General features: G+C 30.9%; 4 protein-coding genes across 4 annotated transcripts; 3 read left to right on the plus strand and 1 right to left on the minus strand.

Annotated features, from left to right (window-relative positions):
* Nucleotides 1-1,620: 1,620 nt before the first annotated feature.
* LOC113370780 (metaxin-2-like) lies at nucleotides 1,621-4,560 on the plus strand. Its single transcript, XM_026611469.1, has 6 exons — nucleotides 1,621-1,739; nucleotides 1,797-1,903; nucleotides 1,979-2,209; nucleotides 2,963-3,139; nucleotides 3,244-3,308; nucleotides 4,080-4,560. Exons 1-6 carry the CDS (start codon nucleotides 1,694-1,696, stop codon nucleotides 4,558-4,560), a joined length of 1,107 nt encoding a protein of 368 aa, XP_026467254.1. The 5' UTR covers nucleotides 1,621-1,693.
* Nucleotides 4,561-5,366: 806 nt separating this feature from the next.
* LOC113370510 (tektin-1-like) lies at nucleotides 5,367-8,223 on the minus strand. The gene is made up of 9 exons (XM_026611183.1): nucleotides 7,955-8,223; nucleotides 7,475-7,717; nucleotides 7,220-7,331; nucleotides 6,879-7,039; nucleotides 6,423-6,537; nucleotides 6,134-6,241; nucleotides 5,985-6,079; nucleotides 5,736-5,844; nucleotides 5,367-5,519 (listed from the first exon to the last, which is right to left on the minus strand). Exons 1-9 carry the CDS (start codon nucleotides 8,098-8,100, stop codon nucleotides 5,367-5,369), a joined length of 1,242 nt encoding a protein of 413 aa, XP_026466968.1. The 5' UTR covers nucleotides 8,101-8,223.
* A 1,033-nt stretch (nucleotides 8,224-9,256) lies between these two features.
* LOC113370781 (putative vitellogenin receptor) lies at nucleotides 9,257-16,062 on the plus strand. Its single transcript, XM_026611470.1, is given in 29 exon segments — nucleotides 9,257-9,476; nucleotides 9,563-9,685; nucleotides 9,900-10,051; nucleotides 10,130-10,235; nucleotides 10,301-10,447; nucleotides 10,569-10,844; nucleotides 10,909-11,108; nucleotides 11,178-11,365; nucleotides 11,432-11,633; nucleotides 11,700-11,859; nucleotides 11,928-12,083; nucleotides 12,159-12,299; nucleotides 12,362-12,478; nucleotides 12,578-12,722; nucleotides 12,801-13,000; nucleotides 13,068-13,223; nucleotides 13,301-13,609; nucleotides 13,670-13,804; nucleotides 13,862-14,012; nucleotides 14,093-14,181; nucleotides 14,240-14,468; nucleotides 14,541-14,677; nucleotides 14,680-14,694; nucleotides 14,773-14,925; nucleotides 15,039-15,160; nucleotides 15,226-15,284; nucleotides 15,344-15,401; nucleotides 15,476-15,701; nucleotides 15,734-16,062. Coding segments are annotated over 29 exon segments (4,671 nt in total). The 5' UTR covers nucleotides 9,257-9,286.
* A 177-nt stretch (nucleotides 16,063-16,239) lies between these two features.
* Nucleotides 16,240-16,892, plus strand: LOC113370782. Its single transcript, XM_026611471.1, has 4 exons — nucleotides 16,240-16,302; nucleotides 16,373-16,534; nucleotides 16,675-16,812; nucleotides 16,874-16,892. Coding segments are annotated over exons 1-4 (321 nt in total). The 5' UTR covers nucleotides 16,240-16,300.
* Nucleotides 16,893-17,672: the final 780 nt, after the last annotated feature.

The raw sequence follows: 17,672 nt of genomic DNA on the forward strand, positions 1-17,672 counted from the left end.
ACAATAGAACAGTGTAAACATTGTTCCTCGAAGTCGGAGTCGGAGTCGGAGAACCTGTTGTTATGCAGACGCGTCATGAATCAATTCCAGTCTTGAAGGAACCACGTGCAGCAACAGTGCTACCGAGAGCGACTTCTTGTTCATTGATAACGAAAAAGCATCTTTAGTAATACTTAATGTGTAGGGGGAAAATAAAAGTGGTTTTTCCTTATCACATCTTACAATTAGTTCGTTTGAGAATTTTATTCTTGGATACATATTTACATGGTCGACAAAAATTGATCCCTTATTTCGAGTCATTCTGAATCGTTTCAATCAAAATTGAAAAAGGTATGTATTGTTTTAATAAAATTTGACATGACTCCAAAGATCACTAAACTAACATCTTAAAATATTATAGTTCTTCGAATTATCGTAGAATCTAAATATATTCCTTATCTATGGGCTGAATTCATTATAGTTATAAAGATATTCATTGAAATATATTAATCGAAATTGCATTGCATTTCTCGACGTTTTGAAGGTTTCTGAACATTTTGGCACACCTCAGAAAAAATAAATGTGTATGTGTGAGTGTGTTTTGTGTGTCCGCATTTTTTCGTTCACGTTTTTGGGCGCACGGATTTGAATGGTTCAATAAACATTTGATTCCTATTCATAGGGTAGGGAGATGCGCTGATTAGTTTTTGGCAAAGGCAGGTCCAGCCGTTACAAAGATACGGAGCAAAGAGTGCAGAAAATAGAAATCGAGTTTTTGAGAGAACAGAGTATCCGATATGAATTATCTGAAAAACATTTAATTTGTAATGATTGGGAGAAGATGTGATTAGCTTTTAGCAAAGGCAGGCCCAGCCATTTCTAATATACAGAGCTAAATGTGCAAAAAATGGCAGTTTTTGAGAGAACTAAGCGACCGATTTCAATGATTCAAAGAACTTTCTGCTTGTTTTAACAAAATAATTGCTTTTGGGGAAAAAATTGTTTCAATTTTTTTTTCAAAATTTTTTCTTTCAATTTTTTTTTTGTATATCGAAAATAATTCAGATTTTAATTGAAATTTTGAATATAGTTCTAATATTTAGTTACGGTATGGGAAGTTTCAGCAATATGCTTTAAGACACGATGCCATACACCCACTAGTTAAGGTTTTTTTTTACTCTATTTAGAAAATATTAATATTACAAAGCATTTCATTAAAATCGATGATTGAATCTTGCAAGTCTGCATTCTACTAGAACGTCGAATTTCGCAACCCTTGCGCTAAGGGATGAAATTTGGATAAGATAAAATCTCTCTTTTCTGTTTCCGCCTTGATCGAAGAAACATAACCAAGAAATAAATTTGTTCTATTAAAAATTAAATATTATAATAAATACTTTTTACATTTTTAGAATTATTAATAAACTCATAGTATTATAGTGTTATTACTATTTCATTGTGAACTATATATTTTATATAGATGCACTAACGTAAGTTTATAATTTGTTATGAAATGGCGCCCTCTATTATTTTATCCATTAACCTATTTAGGTGTCTCACAATCACAACCCCATCGAAGAAACCCACCAGCAATACGAACATACGAAATTTGTCGAACGTGTGTGACATTTGCCTATTTTTATTTCAAATGTTTTGAAAGGTTCGTATGTTTAAATTTAGTATTTCAGAAAAAAGTTAAATAAAAAAAAACGAAATGCCTAAAGTATTGTTGAATGAGGCCGTCACATTAGAAATTGGAGGTAACTAATTATTATGCAATGATTTATGCCGGAGCCCTAATCGTTATTGAATTACAGCTACAGATCCATGGCCCAATGACGTCCAATTATTTCAGCCTCTAGAAGTTGAACAGATTTTATTACCAGATAATGCTAATTGTCTTGCAGTTAAGGCTTATCTAAAGGTACGTCGAATTGGTATATGTTTCAGTATCATCTGTGTTTTACATTATTTATAATTCATTGCTATATGATTGTAGATGTGCAATCTGCCATATAATGTGGAGTATCGTCATAATGCAGAATTCATGTCCCCCACAGGACAAGTTCCATTTATTAAGTGTGGTGCTTTTCTTGTCCCTGAACTTGAAAATATTGTTTCTTTTGTCAATAAGAAAGATATATCTCTGACTAAAGATCTGGATCAAACCACTAAGCTGGATATGCGGGCTTATATGACCCTTGTAAACAATATTTTGTCATTTGCTGAGGTAAATATTAGAACCATATATATACTACAGTATGTAATAATAACACAGGTCTACAAAAAAATTGTTGTCTGTATTGGGTGTGTAAGATATGTTTTCTAATATAGTTTTTACCGCTGAACACGAATCTAAACTTAAAATTGGGGTTAAATGGAAAAAATGATGAAAAATAACTACCAAAAGAACACAAAATCTGATCTAGTAATTCTTCTGCATGATAATTAAAATCTTTTTCGGTCATTCGGATATTCGGTCATTTCCTTGTCTTAATTAACAATTGAGTTATCACTTAAATGATCTATTAAGTTATTTTTGTAGATTACAGAAGTAATTCAGATATTTTCAGATATTCAATTGCAGGTATATTTGCAGATTAACCATGGGCTGTGGGGAGTTAATATGTTTGGAAATTACATGAATGATAAAAAAAAAAAAACTCAACTTGAAACTCGATAGTCATTTAAGATAAAAAGGGCCAAGGAATACAGAAATTATAAGAAATGGAGAAGATGAAAGTAATTCTTCTCAGATCAGAGATTTTATCATTAAAAAAAATATTTTTTTTTTCCATTTGACCCCCAATTTTGATTATGAATTTGTGTTCAGCGATAAAAACTACATTAGAAAACATATGCCGCACACCTAATACATAATTTTTTTTTTTATGGACCTGTATTCTGTTTAATTGATAAACTTCTCATACATAATGCAACTTGAAGAAAAACATGCAGAATTTTGTTTTCTTCATTATTTTAGTTATATATTACGTGGGTTGATAAAAATACTTTGCATCAAGTGACTTACCAAAGGAATGCTTACCCGTATCCGTGGCCTCTAAGTACTTATCAAAATTATAAGAAACGAAATCAAGTAATCCGAAAGTTAAAAGCTCATGAATGGTATAACTACAGTATATCAGATGTACTGAATAAGGTAAATAGTTTGAAAACTTATTTACAATGAAATGAAACTGTATCTATATAATAAACTATTGCTTTATCACTAAATTTTGAGGTAAAAAATTATAATTATTACAGGTGGAGAAATGTTGCAGTGCTCTCAGTGAAAAGCTCGGTGATAATGATTACTTCTTTGGAAACAAGTATGTACTCTCTTTTTTTAGCATGTTTATTTTCTTTGCTTTTGAAAGAATCAAGGAAATTGTTTTTGGGTTAATTGCACCAAAGTATTAATATATAATAACTGTCACTAATAAGAATAACTCATATGAAAAATTTCAATTTAACATCTAAAGTTTGGATTTGAATATGGTAATTTTAGTTCATTTATTGGAATATCTATTTACCAGATTAGTGTTTATAATTGTGCAAAATAATTGTTTTGATCATGCAGGTGCAATATTGGCTTGTTGCATTTTTGTTGTAATTTTAAAATTTTAATTTTGCTATTGGTTTGAACTATGAATCTTAGACAAATGCTCACTGACTAATGGTGACGTAATGTAAAGAAATTGATCCAGTATAATCTTATAAATTTTCCTGATCTCGAAGCCTTTTGGATTGGTGCCCTTTTGGATAGGGGCTTGTGATATTTTGCCAGTCCTGCCACCCTATAGTTACACTACTGTTATTAGTGCTTGAAATATAGTTAAGTTGTTTTCTTGTTTTTGCTAATCTTTCAAGTGTCTTATTGGAGCCCTTATTATAAATAATTCTTATAAAATGCATTATTAGCCATTAAAATGTACATCGTTATGCTGCAACTTTACTGATGAAAATATATTTAGTAGTAGATAAATATGAAGTATTTGAAATGTTTCTTATCTAAGGATTATTGATCTAAGGGCTTGAATATGTTAATGCTAATGTAATGTTGCTTGAGCTTTATAAAATAAATGTTGGAATGTACTCAGATTAACGGAAATGGACTGCATGTTGTTTGGTCATTTCTTCGCAATAATGGTTACATCATTGCCAAATCCGGCTTCTAGTCTTTCTCGAATATTGCGCCGGCACAAGCCCCTTTTGCGTCACTGCAATCGCGTCGAGTTTCGGTGTTTTAGTCGCGAAACGGATTTATTCAATGAAGGCATTGCCGACATATACACGAATAATCGGCTCATGATGAAGCAGATTCTGACCACTCTCAGAATTAACGAGCTTGAACGGCAGAAGCGCATTGTAATTATTCAGGAAATCAAAAATAGCACGGCGGCCGCGATCGCCGATTATTTGGATGACGACGAACCGTTCGACGTGTCCAGTTCCATAGAGGCGATTTCTATGGAGGACATCAGGGAATGCACAAGCTCGACGCATTTGTTTTCTGATGTCGAAGGAGGCTCTACTGAAAAATTTCCGGATATCAATGATGCAACCGAAATTCTTTGTTAATTTTTTTGACAGTAACCTTTCTTTTTAGTTTTTAATAAATCAACAGTTTGTGATAAATAACTGTGTTTTATTGGCATGCTTTAAGATCGATACAATAAATTATAATTTCTATTAATGTTTAAACGTGATTTGTTTGTCGTGCTCGTTTGAGTAAACATTTTTCAATCTAATTACGAATAAACATGATATCAAAATTCTTCATTAATTTGTGGCTCTAGATTTAGATATTTTTTGCGCTTATTCTATATTTGTCAATATTTCTAGTCAAATATAATAAATAATTTTACAATGAGTCTATAAATAATTTGGTTCTCTTCTATTATTAGTGATTATTTATGTTAAATGTGCATTTAACATTTGCAATACTAACATAGGAAATGCTTATACCATATCTACTATTGCATAAATGAAGGATATCTAAATGAAAATTGAAATTTTAGGCCTACAGAATTAGATGCATTACTCTTTGGACACTTGTTCTGTCTAATTACAACTAGTATGCCGGAATCGTCACCTAAAATTGTCCCTATTATTTCGAAGTATAAAAATTTAACTGATTTCTGTCATAGAATTGATAGGACATATTTTCCTAGAAAGGTTTCTACATAATAAATAAGATAATGACCAATGTAAGTAAGATAATAAATATTACATTCATTTACTTGAATAACCTTCATAATTAGTAGTGTTAGTAATAAGAGTTTTATGAATAAAATTTATCTTTGCATAATAGTTTTATTCTATTTAAATAAATGAATATATCTTTCTATTTTTTTTTTTGATAAATAACATAGGAATAATAAAAATTAATATGAATGGTAGTCCATAGATTCTCGCAATCCTAAGCAGTCGACTTCGTCTATTTTTAAGGAGTTTGTTTTGATATTTATATCTTCTTCGAGTTGAATTTGAGCCCTCAGTAAGTAGCGAAGCGATGCTTGCGACTCCAGAAGCATATTCTGTGATAAAAACTATTTATTAACTTGGATTTATAGGCAGTCGATGACAATATTTAAATAATTACAGTGATTGAATATGTGAACACATTGTAACTTTTGCTTGTTGCTCATGATGTTAGCAAAATACACAAATTACTGAGAAAATAAAACCTAATTTTTAGTTATTTAACTTATTTGTTTTATGTTATTAGGACATTAATTTTTTTTATTATTTACCTGGAGTTTATGAGTATTCTCTTTAAGCTGTCGAACCTCATACATTAATTTAGCGTCTACTGGATCCTTACAAAATTCTATACCAGGTCTTTGGGCACGATTTCCCAATCTAATTGAATTATTAGTATTGTTTTAGTTCTAATTTTAAATAAATATTTAAGTAGCAAATATCATTTTACATGATACTGACTTCAATATTATATAAAATGCTATTCGCTAATTTCAATTTCAATTCTTGAAATGTATTACCTTGTATGTGCCAGTGCCAGGAAGGATTCCTTTTCATAGAGCGCTTTTTCTAAACCAGTAATATTCAGGGTCATTTCGTTCGCTTGCCGTTGCGTCTGAAAAAAAAATAATATACTTCTGATTTTACAATTATTTGTGATTGCGCATACCTCGGCATGTTTAACTTCCATTTTAGTTTTTGATTCCCTAATTTCTGATATACGTATTCGAAACGCTTCATTTACCCGATTATATTGCTCCATTAGATCGGTCGTTACCTAATGTAAAAAATATTTATTTATTTATTTTTATCATTTATTTTTAGTCATTCGATGAGATAATTATAGCTACAACATTATTATTACTACAACTAATTATCTTATGCAGTATTTTTTATCAAAGTCATAGGTCATAGCTGATATTAATTATCTTAATAGTATTGTTTAACATTAAAATTGCCTGTTTAAGTAGTGTATCCACGTAGGACCTCATTATTCTTCCGCTGTTTATTTCCTTTGCACCACGATCTATATTCTTGCAGGTGTAGTCTACGTATTCTTCATATGTTATTGTTCTAGAAAATAATATGTAAAAGGTGGTATATATATATATATATATATATATATATATATATATTATATTATATATTTTCAACAGCGCTCAGAACTACATTTTCTACGAGTTATATTTGCTATAGTAACAGATATTTTCATCTTATCGCTGCTGTATGTTTTTAAGCGAAATTTACTTGATTTTTTTATTGGATTTCAAGTGGAAATTTGCTATTATACTGCTCGATATCAATCTGGCCAAATGTTTGGATCGACCCTAGACTAGTTTGTCTTAGCCGACGTTTTCTACCGTTACACGACTAACGATAATTATTTATTATATTAGTAATATTAGTTAACCTACGCAGGATTCAAGGGCTGAGTCCCTTCGTAAATCGAGAGGGCCATGCTGTTGTTATTAAGACTTTTGTTGTATTGGTCGATTCTTAATGCCGCTGTCTTGTCCTCGTGGTCACGGTCTAAAAAGTACACAGTGGAACGAAGCCGTCGAATCTGTTCATTTGCCTAACACATGATATTTAATTATTACTTACTTACTAACATACAGAATGTAAAAAGTACGTATAAAAATGTATTAAAATAATAATGAATGGCAGGAGATTCAGATAATATATTGAAGATCCATAATAAAATTTTGAAAAAATTTAAAACGTTTAGTGGTAATATGATAGATTATCATAGTACCTCCTCCATGGTGCGTTGGAGTAAACACTGAGCACCTTGAATTACTTCAATTTCTTTTCTTAGCTCTCTTTCGACGTCGTCTTGGCAAAGATCAATTCCTAAACGACCTTCTCTAAAAGGAAAATATACAGTTTCATTATAGAACAAAAATACTCAAAACCGCCGTATATGAAGCGACAACTTTTTAAATATTAACGTGAGAATTGTTACTTGTGAATTATTCAATAACAAAATGATTCATCGGTATATTATTACCTTAGAATAATGCACTTTCGACATTGTTTGAGAGCAGTTTCGGAAAGGGCATTTAGAGCTTGAATTAAGCGATTCCTGTAAGTGGTCAGAGCTTCGATTTCGATCATACATTCCTTGCGTTCGCGTTCGACTTCTTTCTTGAAAAATTCGATGTCCTTAATTTTTTCACTTATTCGGTGATCTACTTCCTTCTTGTTTCGTTCACTGGATTCGGTCGTTTCATCTCGAATTCGATCTGATTCACTTTTAATGAAATTAAATTATTGTACATCAATTGATTTTTTTACCTTAAGCTATTATTAATAATATATAACGATAAATAAATATTACTATGTGGTTAAATATCTTAGTTCGTATTTAGTCTATTAGAACTTGCTTATGAATGAATAAATATAGATTTTTTGCCATCGTTTGCGAAAGTGTTAAATATAGGCTCTAGGGATACCTCAAGGGATTTAAATTTTAATTAATTATAATTACCTTAAAACTCTGTCGGCCAATTGTTGTTGGTCCTCCGTTCGTCGATATTTCTGCCTTACGTCAAAATACCAGTCATCTAAAGTGTACTTCGCCGGTGGTGGAGGTATTGCCTCTAAATTTTCATTCGCAAGTCCCAAAAATGCCATATTTAAGAAATACAAAAAATATAGGTTTTTAATTTATATATAAAAATGGATTTTGATATTTGTATATTTTATTAATCGTTAGGCTCGGTAGTGTTTTGTTCTGACCTAAAAATTTATACATCCTCCTTGGTATCCATGGATGCAAAATAAACACTCAAAATCAATTATTCACAATAATATCTAGAGGTTTATGATCAGCAATGATAGATATGAAGTTTCTATTTTCTCTAGAAAATCTAATTTGCTTTTATGTTTTATAAAGCCTTATAAAGTTTTATTTTTTTTTAAATTTTCAAAAGTATTTATTATTTTTTGGTAGAAAGTATTTGTATGTTTTTTATTATATATTTAATATGTTTAGTAAACAAGTATGTACTGAAATCGATGTGTGTATTATTATTCTACAACTATTTTTTATAAAAACACAAAAATTGTTTGTGCTAATAATGCATAATATATATTCTCAATCAGACCTAAAAAGCCAGATTTTATACTTTAGAGTAAGCATCAAAGAGCACCCACAAGTACATACATACTGAAAAATATACAACCGATATTGCAAAATTCAAATTATTTGTCAAATATTGAAAAGTGAAGTTGCCGAAAAACTGCAGAATAAAATTAGTTTTATTTAAGTGGAATACTAAAGTAACAATATTTTTTTCTAAATACAATTCAAGTCCCCAGAAAAAAGATGGAAATATTACTATATTCAATATCAATATCTGAATAACAGGCCGCAAATTTTTGCTTATGTGAACGGAACTATTTCCACCCGTCAGAAATGGTGAGATCATGGAAAAGGTAAATTAAATGGAAAGATCGAAACTATAAAGGCATACTTTAATATGCTTTAATATATAAATTGAGAGACAATAATTGAAAAATTCATATTTTATTATTTAAAAAAATAAACTAGACATTATAATGAACAATAAAGAGATTGCGAAATGTGATCATACAATTTCTAGAACTTTCGCTTTATGCTGCAATAATTTATTTATCTATGGTTTTACTCATTCGGCACAAACTTGCCATCCATGTCAACTTATTCTATCAATTTCTCGTGTTGCGCAATCGTTGTTTAGATTCAAACTATACGGTATCCTATAAAAGGGCCAAAATTCCTGTATTTGCCTTCATTTTCCGAGTCGGGTTCGAGGGCTAAGGACGTTAAATAGTGGCAATGCGGTCAGTATGCCTAGTATTTCTGATATTTATTGTACAACATGTTTGTCCGCGCTCCGGATTTGTGTTCGATCATAAAGAATGCCTGACATCAGAATACACGTGTGGAGATGGCGAATGTATTTCCAAGACTAGAATATGTGATGGCATTAAAGATTGCAAAGACGACTCAGATGAACATCATTGTGGTGAGTTTGAAATTTATTAATTTCAGATAAACATATGAATCTGGGCTTTTCTTTGACGATACATTTTAATCGTACGATTGTTCTAGAAATGTATCGTTGTGAAGAACCGGATTGGTACCGTTGTGCAGATGGAGAATGCATTTCATCTAGCTTTAGATGTGATAAGTCAATGGACTGCCCTTCGGGATCCGATGAACAGAATTGTGAAGGTACTTTTTTCATAAGTATTTTAAATATTTTTTATCAAAATGAGATTATTCTAATCATAGATTTTTATTGAGAATAATAAGTTTGCAGAACATCAAAAGATATAACTTATGTTATCAAATTATTCACTTCAATATTTGAACTCGATAAATAGTAAAATAATGGCAGAAGTCAAAATGTTACAATTGTAATTGTTAAATTTACATCTAATTTCAGATTTTGTTTACACACCACCCTCAACTAATCATTCATGTGAACACAATGAATGGATGTGTGCTGATAGAATGTGTATACCTCTCGAGTTTGTGTGCAATGGAGATTTTGATTGCATGGATAAATCTGATGAAGACATGGGGTGCAAGGATCAGGTATAATGCAAAGTTTCAGTTACTCTAAATTTTAAGGTTCACTAAATGAAAAATTTGTTTTACATTTTACATTTTCAGCATGCATGTGATGGATTTCGCTGTCGCAATGGACATTGCATAAGTGAAGATTGGGTTTGTGATGGCGCAATTGATTGTGCAGATGGTTCTGATGAAATAGATTGTGGTATGTTTTGTTAAAATAAAAATCTTGATAATATCAGATCAAATATCTGACAAATTGCATTGCAGATTCTAGACCTGTTACTTTTATGTGTATCTTGGAAAAAGACCACTACCCATGCCGTGATAATTCAAGTTGCATCCCAATAAATAAAGTCTGTGATAATATACCACATTGCAAAGATAAATCTGATGAAGGGGTTGGGTGCCAACAAGGTGATTTATAAAACACTTAACAATTCTTTCCTATGTTAAATAAATGAATTAATATATATTTACATATATATATATGTATGTATGTATGTATGTATATGTAAATTACTCTTACCATTTCTAGATTGCACTAGTCTATCGTGTGCCAAACACTGTGTAAAGACTCCAGAAGGCCCTCGATGTGTTTGCCCCTCTGGTTTCCATAATCCCTTAAACAGTGACTTTTCTCACATGCACAAGAATTGGCAATACAATAACAATGATAACTGCACTGACATAAACGAATGTGCTATTCATGGAATGTGCAGTCAAAGATGTGAAAATACTATTGGTTCTTACAAATGTTTGTGCGATATGAAATATACACTTTCAAGCGATAAAAAAAGCTGTAAAGTTAATGGTGAGTATATGTACATCATGCATTCATCAAACTATTTTGACTTACACTTGCTTCATATATTCAGGTGGAGAAGCCTTGCTGCTGTTCAGTTCCAGATCAAATATAAGAGGTTTATATTTAGAATCAAAAATTCTTTTCCAAGTAATCAAAAATCAAAGACAAATCATAGGTGTGGAGTATGATGGTAATCATGTGTATTGGACTGATGTTCATCTTGGAACTGAATCAATTTTACGTTCTCTAGAAGATGGCAGTCAAATGGAGGTAAAATTTGAATAACTTCAAATTTATTGCTACATACAAAAATTATAATAATTTTTGTTTAAATTCAAGGTTCTTTTAACATCTGGTTTGTCAGCACCAGAAGACTTAGCATTAGATTGGCTTACTGGAAATATTTATTTTACTGATGCTGAATTAATGCATATTGGCGTTTGTTCCAATGATGGCAAACATTGTACAATTATAGTAAATGAAAACATACACAAGCCTAGAGCAATAGCATTATATCCTGGACGAGGGTGGGTATTAATTTACTATATTAAAATAAACCATTTTTGTTTCATACTAAAATAAAACATGTTTAGTCAAATGTTCTGGTCTGACTGGGGTGATAATCCACAAATTGCCACATCTTCCATGGACGGTTCTTCACCTAAACTGTTTGTAAGCACCAATTTGCATTGGCCAAATGGTATATCAATTGATATTCCAAATAAGAGACTATACTGGGTGGATGCAAAACTGCAAACGATTGAATCCATTAATTTAGATGGAACTGATCGTCGGGTAAGCCTTAACTTTACAATATGAAGTTCGATAAATAGCTGTATATTAATCTAATCTTTTTTACAGATTGTACTTAAAGGTGTCACCAAACACCCATATGCTATTGCTATATTTGAAGATCAAATATACTGGAGTGATTGGGATTCGAAAAGTATACAATCATGCAATAAATTCACATGCAAAAACCGTGTTACAGTGGCTAAAGAATCCAAAGAATATATTTATGGTTTGTATGAAATTGACTAAAAATCAATTCAGTAATTATTTAATTACATAATTCTTAATGTATTCCAGGAATTCACATTTACCACAGCGCCCTGCAGCCCAAACATGATCATCCATGTATGAAATCGTCTTGCAGTCATTTGTGTTTAATAAAAAGTGCACATGAATACTCCTGTGCTTGTCCAGAAGGTAAAGAATTGTCAGCTGACAAAACATCTTGCAGAGGTAAGCTTTAATTAAAAACCTCATTTTTTACTAAATTTTACTTTATTTTTTTTTTTAAAACATTTTTTACATTAGAAACTCAAAGACAAAGTGAATTAATTATTGGAGCTGGAAATTTAATGGTTGGTTTGATGCATCAGAAATTAGGACGACATGAATTACATGGTGTTCCAATGAAAATTAATATGGATGTCTTAACATATAATAGCTTAAATGGTAATTTATTTTTATGGAATTATGCATTATTCATGTTTTTTTTTAAATATTTTTCTGTTCAGGTGAAATAATTGTGGCTGATAACAATAAAAAATTCATATACACTGTGGACATGTATACTACCAAATCATCTCGTCTCACTGATATTAAATCTGGTGAAGTGGAAGCCATGCATTTCGGTAAAAAAAATTATTGCATATATATAATTTATATATATATATATATATATATATATATATATATATATATGATTTAATAAAAATTTATTTACATTACAGATAATCTTGCAAACAACTTATTTTGGATTGATAGTGTTCAGCAAACGATTGAAGTACTTCATCTTGATACTGGCGTTAAAGGATTTATTTTACATGGTTTAGGAGATCAAGTACCAGTTGGATTTGCTATTGTTCCATCTCATGGGTTATTAAATTTGGAATTTAATAAAAAAAAATTGAATTTTACTAACACCTTTTAATACAATCATACATTTTTATGCAGGATTATGTTTGTTGCTTTTCGATCACACGATCATACCCATATTGATCGTATGCTACTGGATGGAAGTGGAATCCGAACCCATGTTGTGGAAGATGGTTTAGGTAGATGGGGAAAAATTTCTATGGTGTATGATCATGATCTACAACGCGTTTTCTGGGCTGTCGAAGAAACTGGCAGAATTGAAAGCTCTTCAGTTGATGGTAGGTTAATGTCCTAACTCATTTTTGCAATAATAAAACTGCTCTAACATGTACTTTAATACCTCAGGTGATGACAGACATGGCTTCAGACATACGAAAGATAAACCCATAGCAATTGCAATTTTGGGAAATGATCTATTTTGGACAACAGCAGGCAATAGACGTTTATATTGGGCAGATAAACATAATCTTGGTAATGGATTCAACAAAAAACTAACTATAGGTAATGTTTAACAAAATATTATCAATACTCACAATATGAACTTGCCAATGTTACTTGAAATGTTCTCAATTCTTTAGATATTGAGCGTAACTTGAAATCTGTACCTCTGACCGCTATAACACCACGCACCATTTCAAATCATTTGTGTATTCATGAAAATGGAGGATGCTCTCATATTTGTATTCCGATGATGCAAGGAAAGATTAGTTGTCATTGTCCAGTTGGATTATCTCTAGTGCCTCCTTACAACATGAGCTGTGAAACAATTATTCACTGTACTGGAGAACAATTCAGGTGTTCAGATACAAACAAATGTATACCTATGATTTTACGATGCAATGGAAATAAAGACTGTGATTTTGGAGAAGATGAATCTGATTGTGAACGTAAGTCAGAAATAATATACACCTATCAAAATTTACATGTTCATATTATTTCATAATCAGGTTACAAAGATCGCCAGTCCTGCGCTGTAAATGAATTTCAATGTAATGATGGTATTTGTATTGAGTATCACTACAAATGCGATAAACATTTTGATTGTCCAGACAAATCAGATGAAGAAAATTGTGAAAACTATGGTGAGTTTAAATAATTTCTTTGAAATATTTAAGATAACTATTTCACTATTATTTTAGTATCTTCTTCAAAATGTACACACGCACAATTTGAATGTGCAAATGGGCAATGTATTGATAACAGATTATTATGTGATGTCTTACCGGATTGCTTAGATGGCAGCGATGAAAAAATGTGTGATCATGTCACATGTGAATCTAACATGTTCCAGTATGTCTAATTATAGAAACTTCTCATATTCTTGTACCCATGTTATGATATGATCGTTATTTAATATAAACTTGTTCCAGATGTCAATCTGGTTCCTGCATACCATCATCATGGGAATGTGATGGAGAAATTGATTGCACAGATGCTTCTGATGAACATACCTTCTGTGGTAGATAATAACTTATCATAATAATATAAACTTTCATTGCATATAATATAAATTCCAGAGCCAAACACATGCAAAGACAATCAATTTACTTGTACTAATGGAAAATGTATTGATATGGATTTAAAATGTGATCATGAGGATGACTGTGGAGATTCAAGTGATGAAATAAGATGCCCTTCTAAAGAAAAGGAATCAACAACAGAAACTGATTTTATTGACCTTATTACATGTGAACCTACTCAATACACTTGTGAAGAAAGTGGGGCCTGTTTGCCAGAAATAGCAAGGTACACATATATTATACAATACTCGCACTAAATCTAAATATATACTAACATAATTTTTCAACTTACTTGCAGATGCAATGGTACTGCTGAATGCAAATATGGTGAAGATGAACGAGAATGTACGAACTGTCAACTTGATGAGTTTACTTGCAATTCAGGTCAATGCATACAACGCAAATGGGTTTGTGACAAAACACGGGATTGCAATGATGTTCTGATGAAACAAGTGAAAGTTGTTCTGCGGTATTTTGTTGTTGATACATTATTTTATATTTTTATGAAATTAATGATTGTAAATTTTCAGTTACAACAGTGCAACCGGTGCATTCTCAATTTCTTCCTGTGTGTGATGAAGACAGCTTTCGATGCAAGTCTGGTGGATGTGTTGATTTCTTCTTATTTGTTTGCAATGGTATTCCAGATTGTTTTGATGGATCTGATGAAAATGGTGCTTGCAGTAAGTTTGATTTATTTCATAACTAATTCACTTCATAGTTTTAAATTTATTCATTTAAATATTCATCTAATCACTTAGATACATCATGTGATGCAATTAAATGCAAACACATAAATGCAGTCCAACTCCTAATGGTCCCCAATGTTCTTGCCATGAAGGATATCACTTAGCAGGTGATCATTTATCATGTACTGATATCAATGAGTGCAAAGCGGAATTGCAACAATGTGGACAAGTATGTAAATGCTTCTTTCTCTTATCTTTCTTGGGCCTGTGTCTAATTTTATCCTCAATTTACAGATTTGCACAAACTCCGCAGGTTCTTTCCATTGCTCATGTTATCCAGAATTTATGCTAAGGTAATTAATCAATAAGTTTTATTAATTCTACTTGACTAACTTCATTGACTTTTATCTAGATCTGATAAAAGGAGCTGCAAAGCTACTGGAGATCAAATGTCCATCTTATATCCACACATCTAATCAAATTAGAGAACTAACATTATCTCCACCTTCTGTTAAAATACTATTCAATCGCAATATACAAAATTCTAAGTCTGGATGTTTCAAAGCACACAAGTACTCTATACTTCTCCTTGCATCTCATTAGTCAAATATACAGATTGGATATTAAGAGTGGTGATGTCCAATATATTATGAATATTGGAAAACCAATGAAACTTGCTGTTGACTGGACTGGATACTCAAATATTTACTTTATCAGCGAGGACGATTTACATAAAACACTGCGAGTTTGCCACATAGAGAATGCTGCATGTGCAATTCTAATGAAGTTTGATAAAATATAGCTGTACCAGAATTAGTTGTGGATCCCATTAGCAAATACATTTTCTACACAGTAACCCACTGGTGGGTGTACGATAATCCTATAACAATCCTATACAGGGCAAATCTGGATGGCAGCCATGTCATAGAACTACGTAATGAGAAATTAAACTTAATAAGTGGAATTGGTATCGATCATCATCAAAAAACAGTGTACTACTGTGATAAACACAAAAACACAATTGAATCAGTATCATACAATGGCTCTGATCATAGGATTCTTGTAAAAGAACAAAAGCTGCTCACTGCTCCAAATGGTTTAGATGTTTTGAAAACTATGCTTATACTTTAGTGTATGGATCCACACGGATGATAAAATGCCGTCTGTTTGGAAACTATGCTTGCACAGTTATTGATGCTTATATTTCCAATGCTGATTCCTTCAAAATTAGTCAATACTCTAAACAACTAACTCCTACATGAAACGCTTGTGAAATTCAAATTGTATGTATTGTGTGTTTCCTGCTGACTCTGGCCCTAAATGTATTTGCAAAATGGTCTTATGATAGCACCAGGTAGCTCCTGTGTTGATGTAAGTATATTTAAAATGAGCTGTTATAATTTTATTCAACTTACTTAAAATATGAACTCATATTTTCTAGGATATGGATGATCATCCTCAATTTGGCACTATGGCATCAAATGAACAATCCACAAGTGTTGCAGTTCCTATATTTCTATCCCTTCTTTTATTTGGTGCTGTTGCAGGAAGCATTTTTTATCTTTATAAAGAAAAAACAAGAAAATCGTGGATCGATATTTAGGTAAGTATATGTTATGTATATGTCTATGTATATGTATATATATGTGTAATATATATATATATATAATATATATATTTATATGTTATAAAACACACGATTAATGTGCACTGATTAACATATTCACTTTCAATTTTTTTTAGAGGCATACGTTTTATAACTCCCGCTTATGGGCAACAAGGCAAATTAGGGGAACGATCACCAGCCATGATACAAGTTTTAAGAACTTACAACCAGGAAAGTTGTCTGGTTTTCAAGATAATCAAGAACCTAAATTTAAGGTAAGTGTTATAGTTGTGGTTGAATCACTACTATAATGATGTTAAAATATGTTTATTATAGCACACATATCCTGATCTAAATGCTGACTCTGACTCAGATATAGAGGCTGAAAAACATCATGATAATGATACTGCAAAACTCATATATTGATTATTGTGATATTTACTTTTAAATAAGATCGTAAGCCTATCTTATTTGTCTTGTAATAGGAACTATTAATAAAGTGTTAAATGTTAAAAAAAAGCTGTTTGTCCTTATTATATACTTTTGATATTATACAATCTTATAATATATATTAATATGTTTACATATAACCTATTCATATAATATATATATATATATATATATATATATATAATATATATATATATATATATATATATATATATTGATGAGTTATTTAGAATCGGGCAGTAACACCAAGTAAAAAAACTTAAAGTAGTTTTGAAATACTTTATTTATCCATACGTATTTCGGTCTTCATCGAGACCGTCATTCAGTGGAAAAAAAATTAATTATACAAAAATACACTACACTATTACACGTGATAAACCAAGCTATTAATAACTGGAACATTTAAACTAATTATTTTTTTGACAATTTTTGATCACATTATAATGTGTACAAATTGCTAAAACGTCTAAAATACTGAATGAAATTGATTGAATTGATTTTCATTCAGTATTTAGACGTTAGCCAATTTGTACAGACTATAATGTAACCAAAAAATTTTCAAAAATAATTAGTTTAAATGTTCAAGTTATTAATAGCTTATAAATATATATATATATAAACTATAGTTATTAACTAGTTGATTGACGAAACCCCGATAACCGTTTCGTTTCGTTGACGGCAAAAC

The sequence above is a fragment of the Ctenocephalides felis genome, unplaced genomic scaffold (assembly GCF_003426905.1).
Source record: "Ctenocephalides felis isolate EL2017-DRISC unplaced genomic scaffold, ASM342690v1 CF-g0.4_SCAFFOLD_01492, whole genome shotgun sequence".
Classification (NCBI taxonomy): Eukaryota; Metazoa; Arthropoda; class Insecta; order Siphonaptera; family Pulicidae; genus Ctenocephalides; species Ctenocephalides felis.

Coding starts and splice junctions, on each gene's coding strand:
- LOC113370782 (XM_026611471.1), top strand. Junction 16,535..16,674: donor AATCGTGGATCGATATTTAG/GTAAGTATATGT, acceptor AATTTTTTTTAG/AGGCATACGTTTTATAACTC.
- LOC113370780 (XM_026611469.1), top strand. CDS start 1,694: ATGCCTAAAGTATTGTTGAATGAGGCCGTCACATTAGAAATTGGAG. Junction 2,210..2,962: donor ATATTTTGTCATTTGCTGAG/GTAAATATTAGA, acceptor TCATTATTTTAG/TTATATATTACGTGGGTTGA. Junction 3,309..4,079: donor GATTACTTCTTTGGAAACAA/GTATGTACTCTC, acceptor GAATGTACTCAG/ATTAACGGAAATGGACTGCA.
- LOC113370510 (XM_026611183.1), bottom strand. CDS start 8,100: ATGGCATTTTTGGGACTTGCGAATGAAAATTTAGAGGCAATACCTCCA. Junction 7,332..7,474: donor CGAAAGTGCATTATTCTAAG/GTAATAATATAC, acceptor TTTTCCTTTTAG/AGAAGGTCGTTTAGGAATTG. Junction 6,242..6,422: donor TGGATACACTACTTAAACAG/GCAATTTTAATG, acceptor TTTTTACATTAG/GTAACGACCGATCTAATGGA.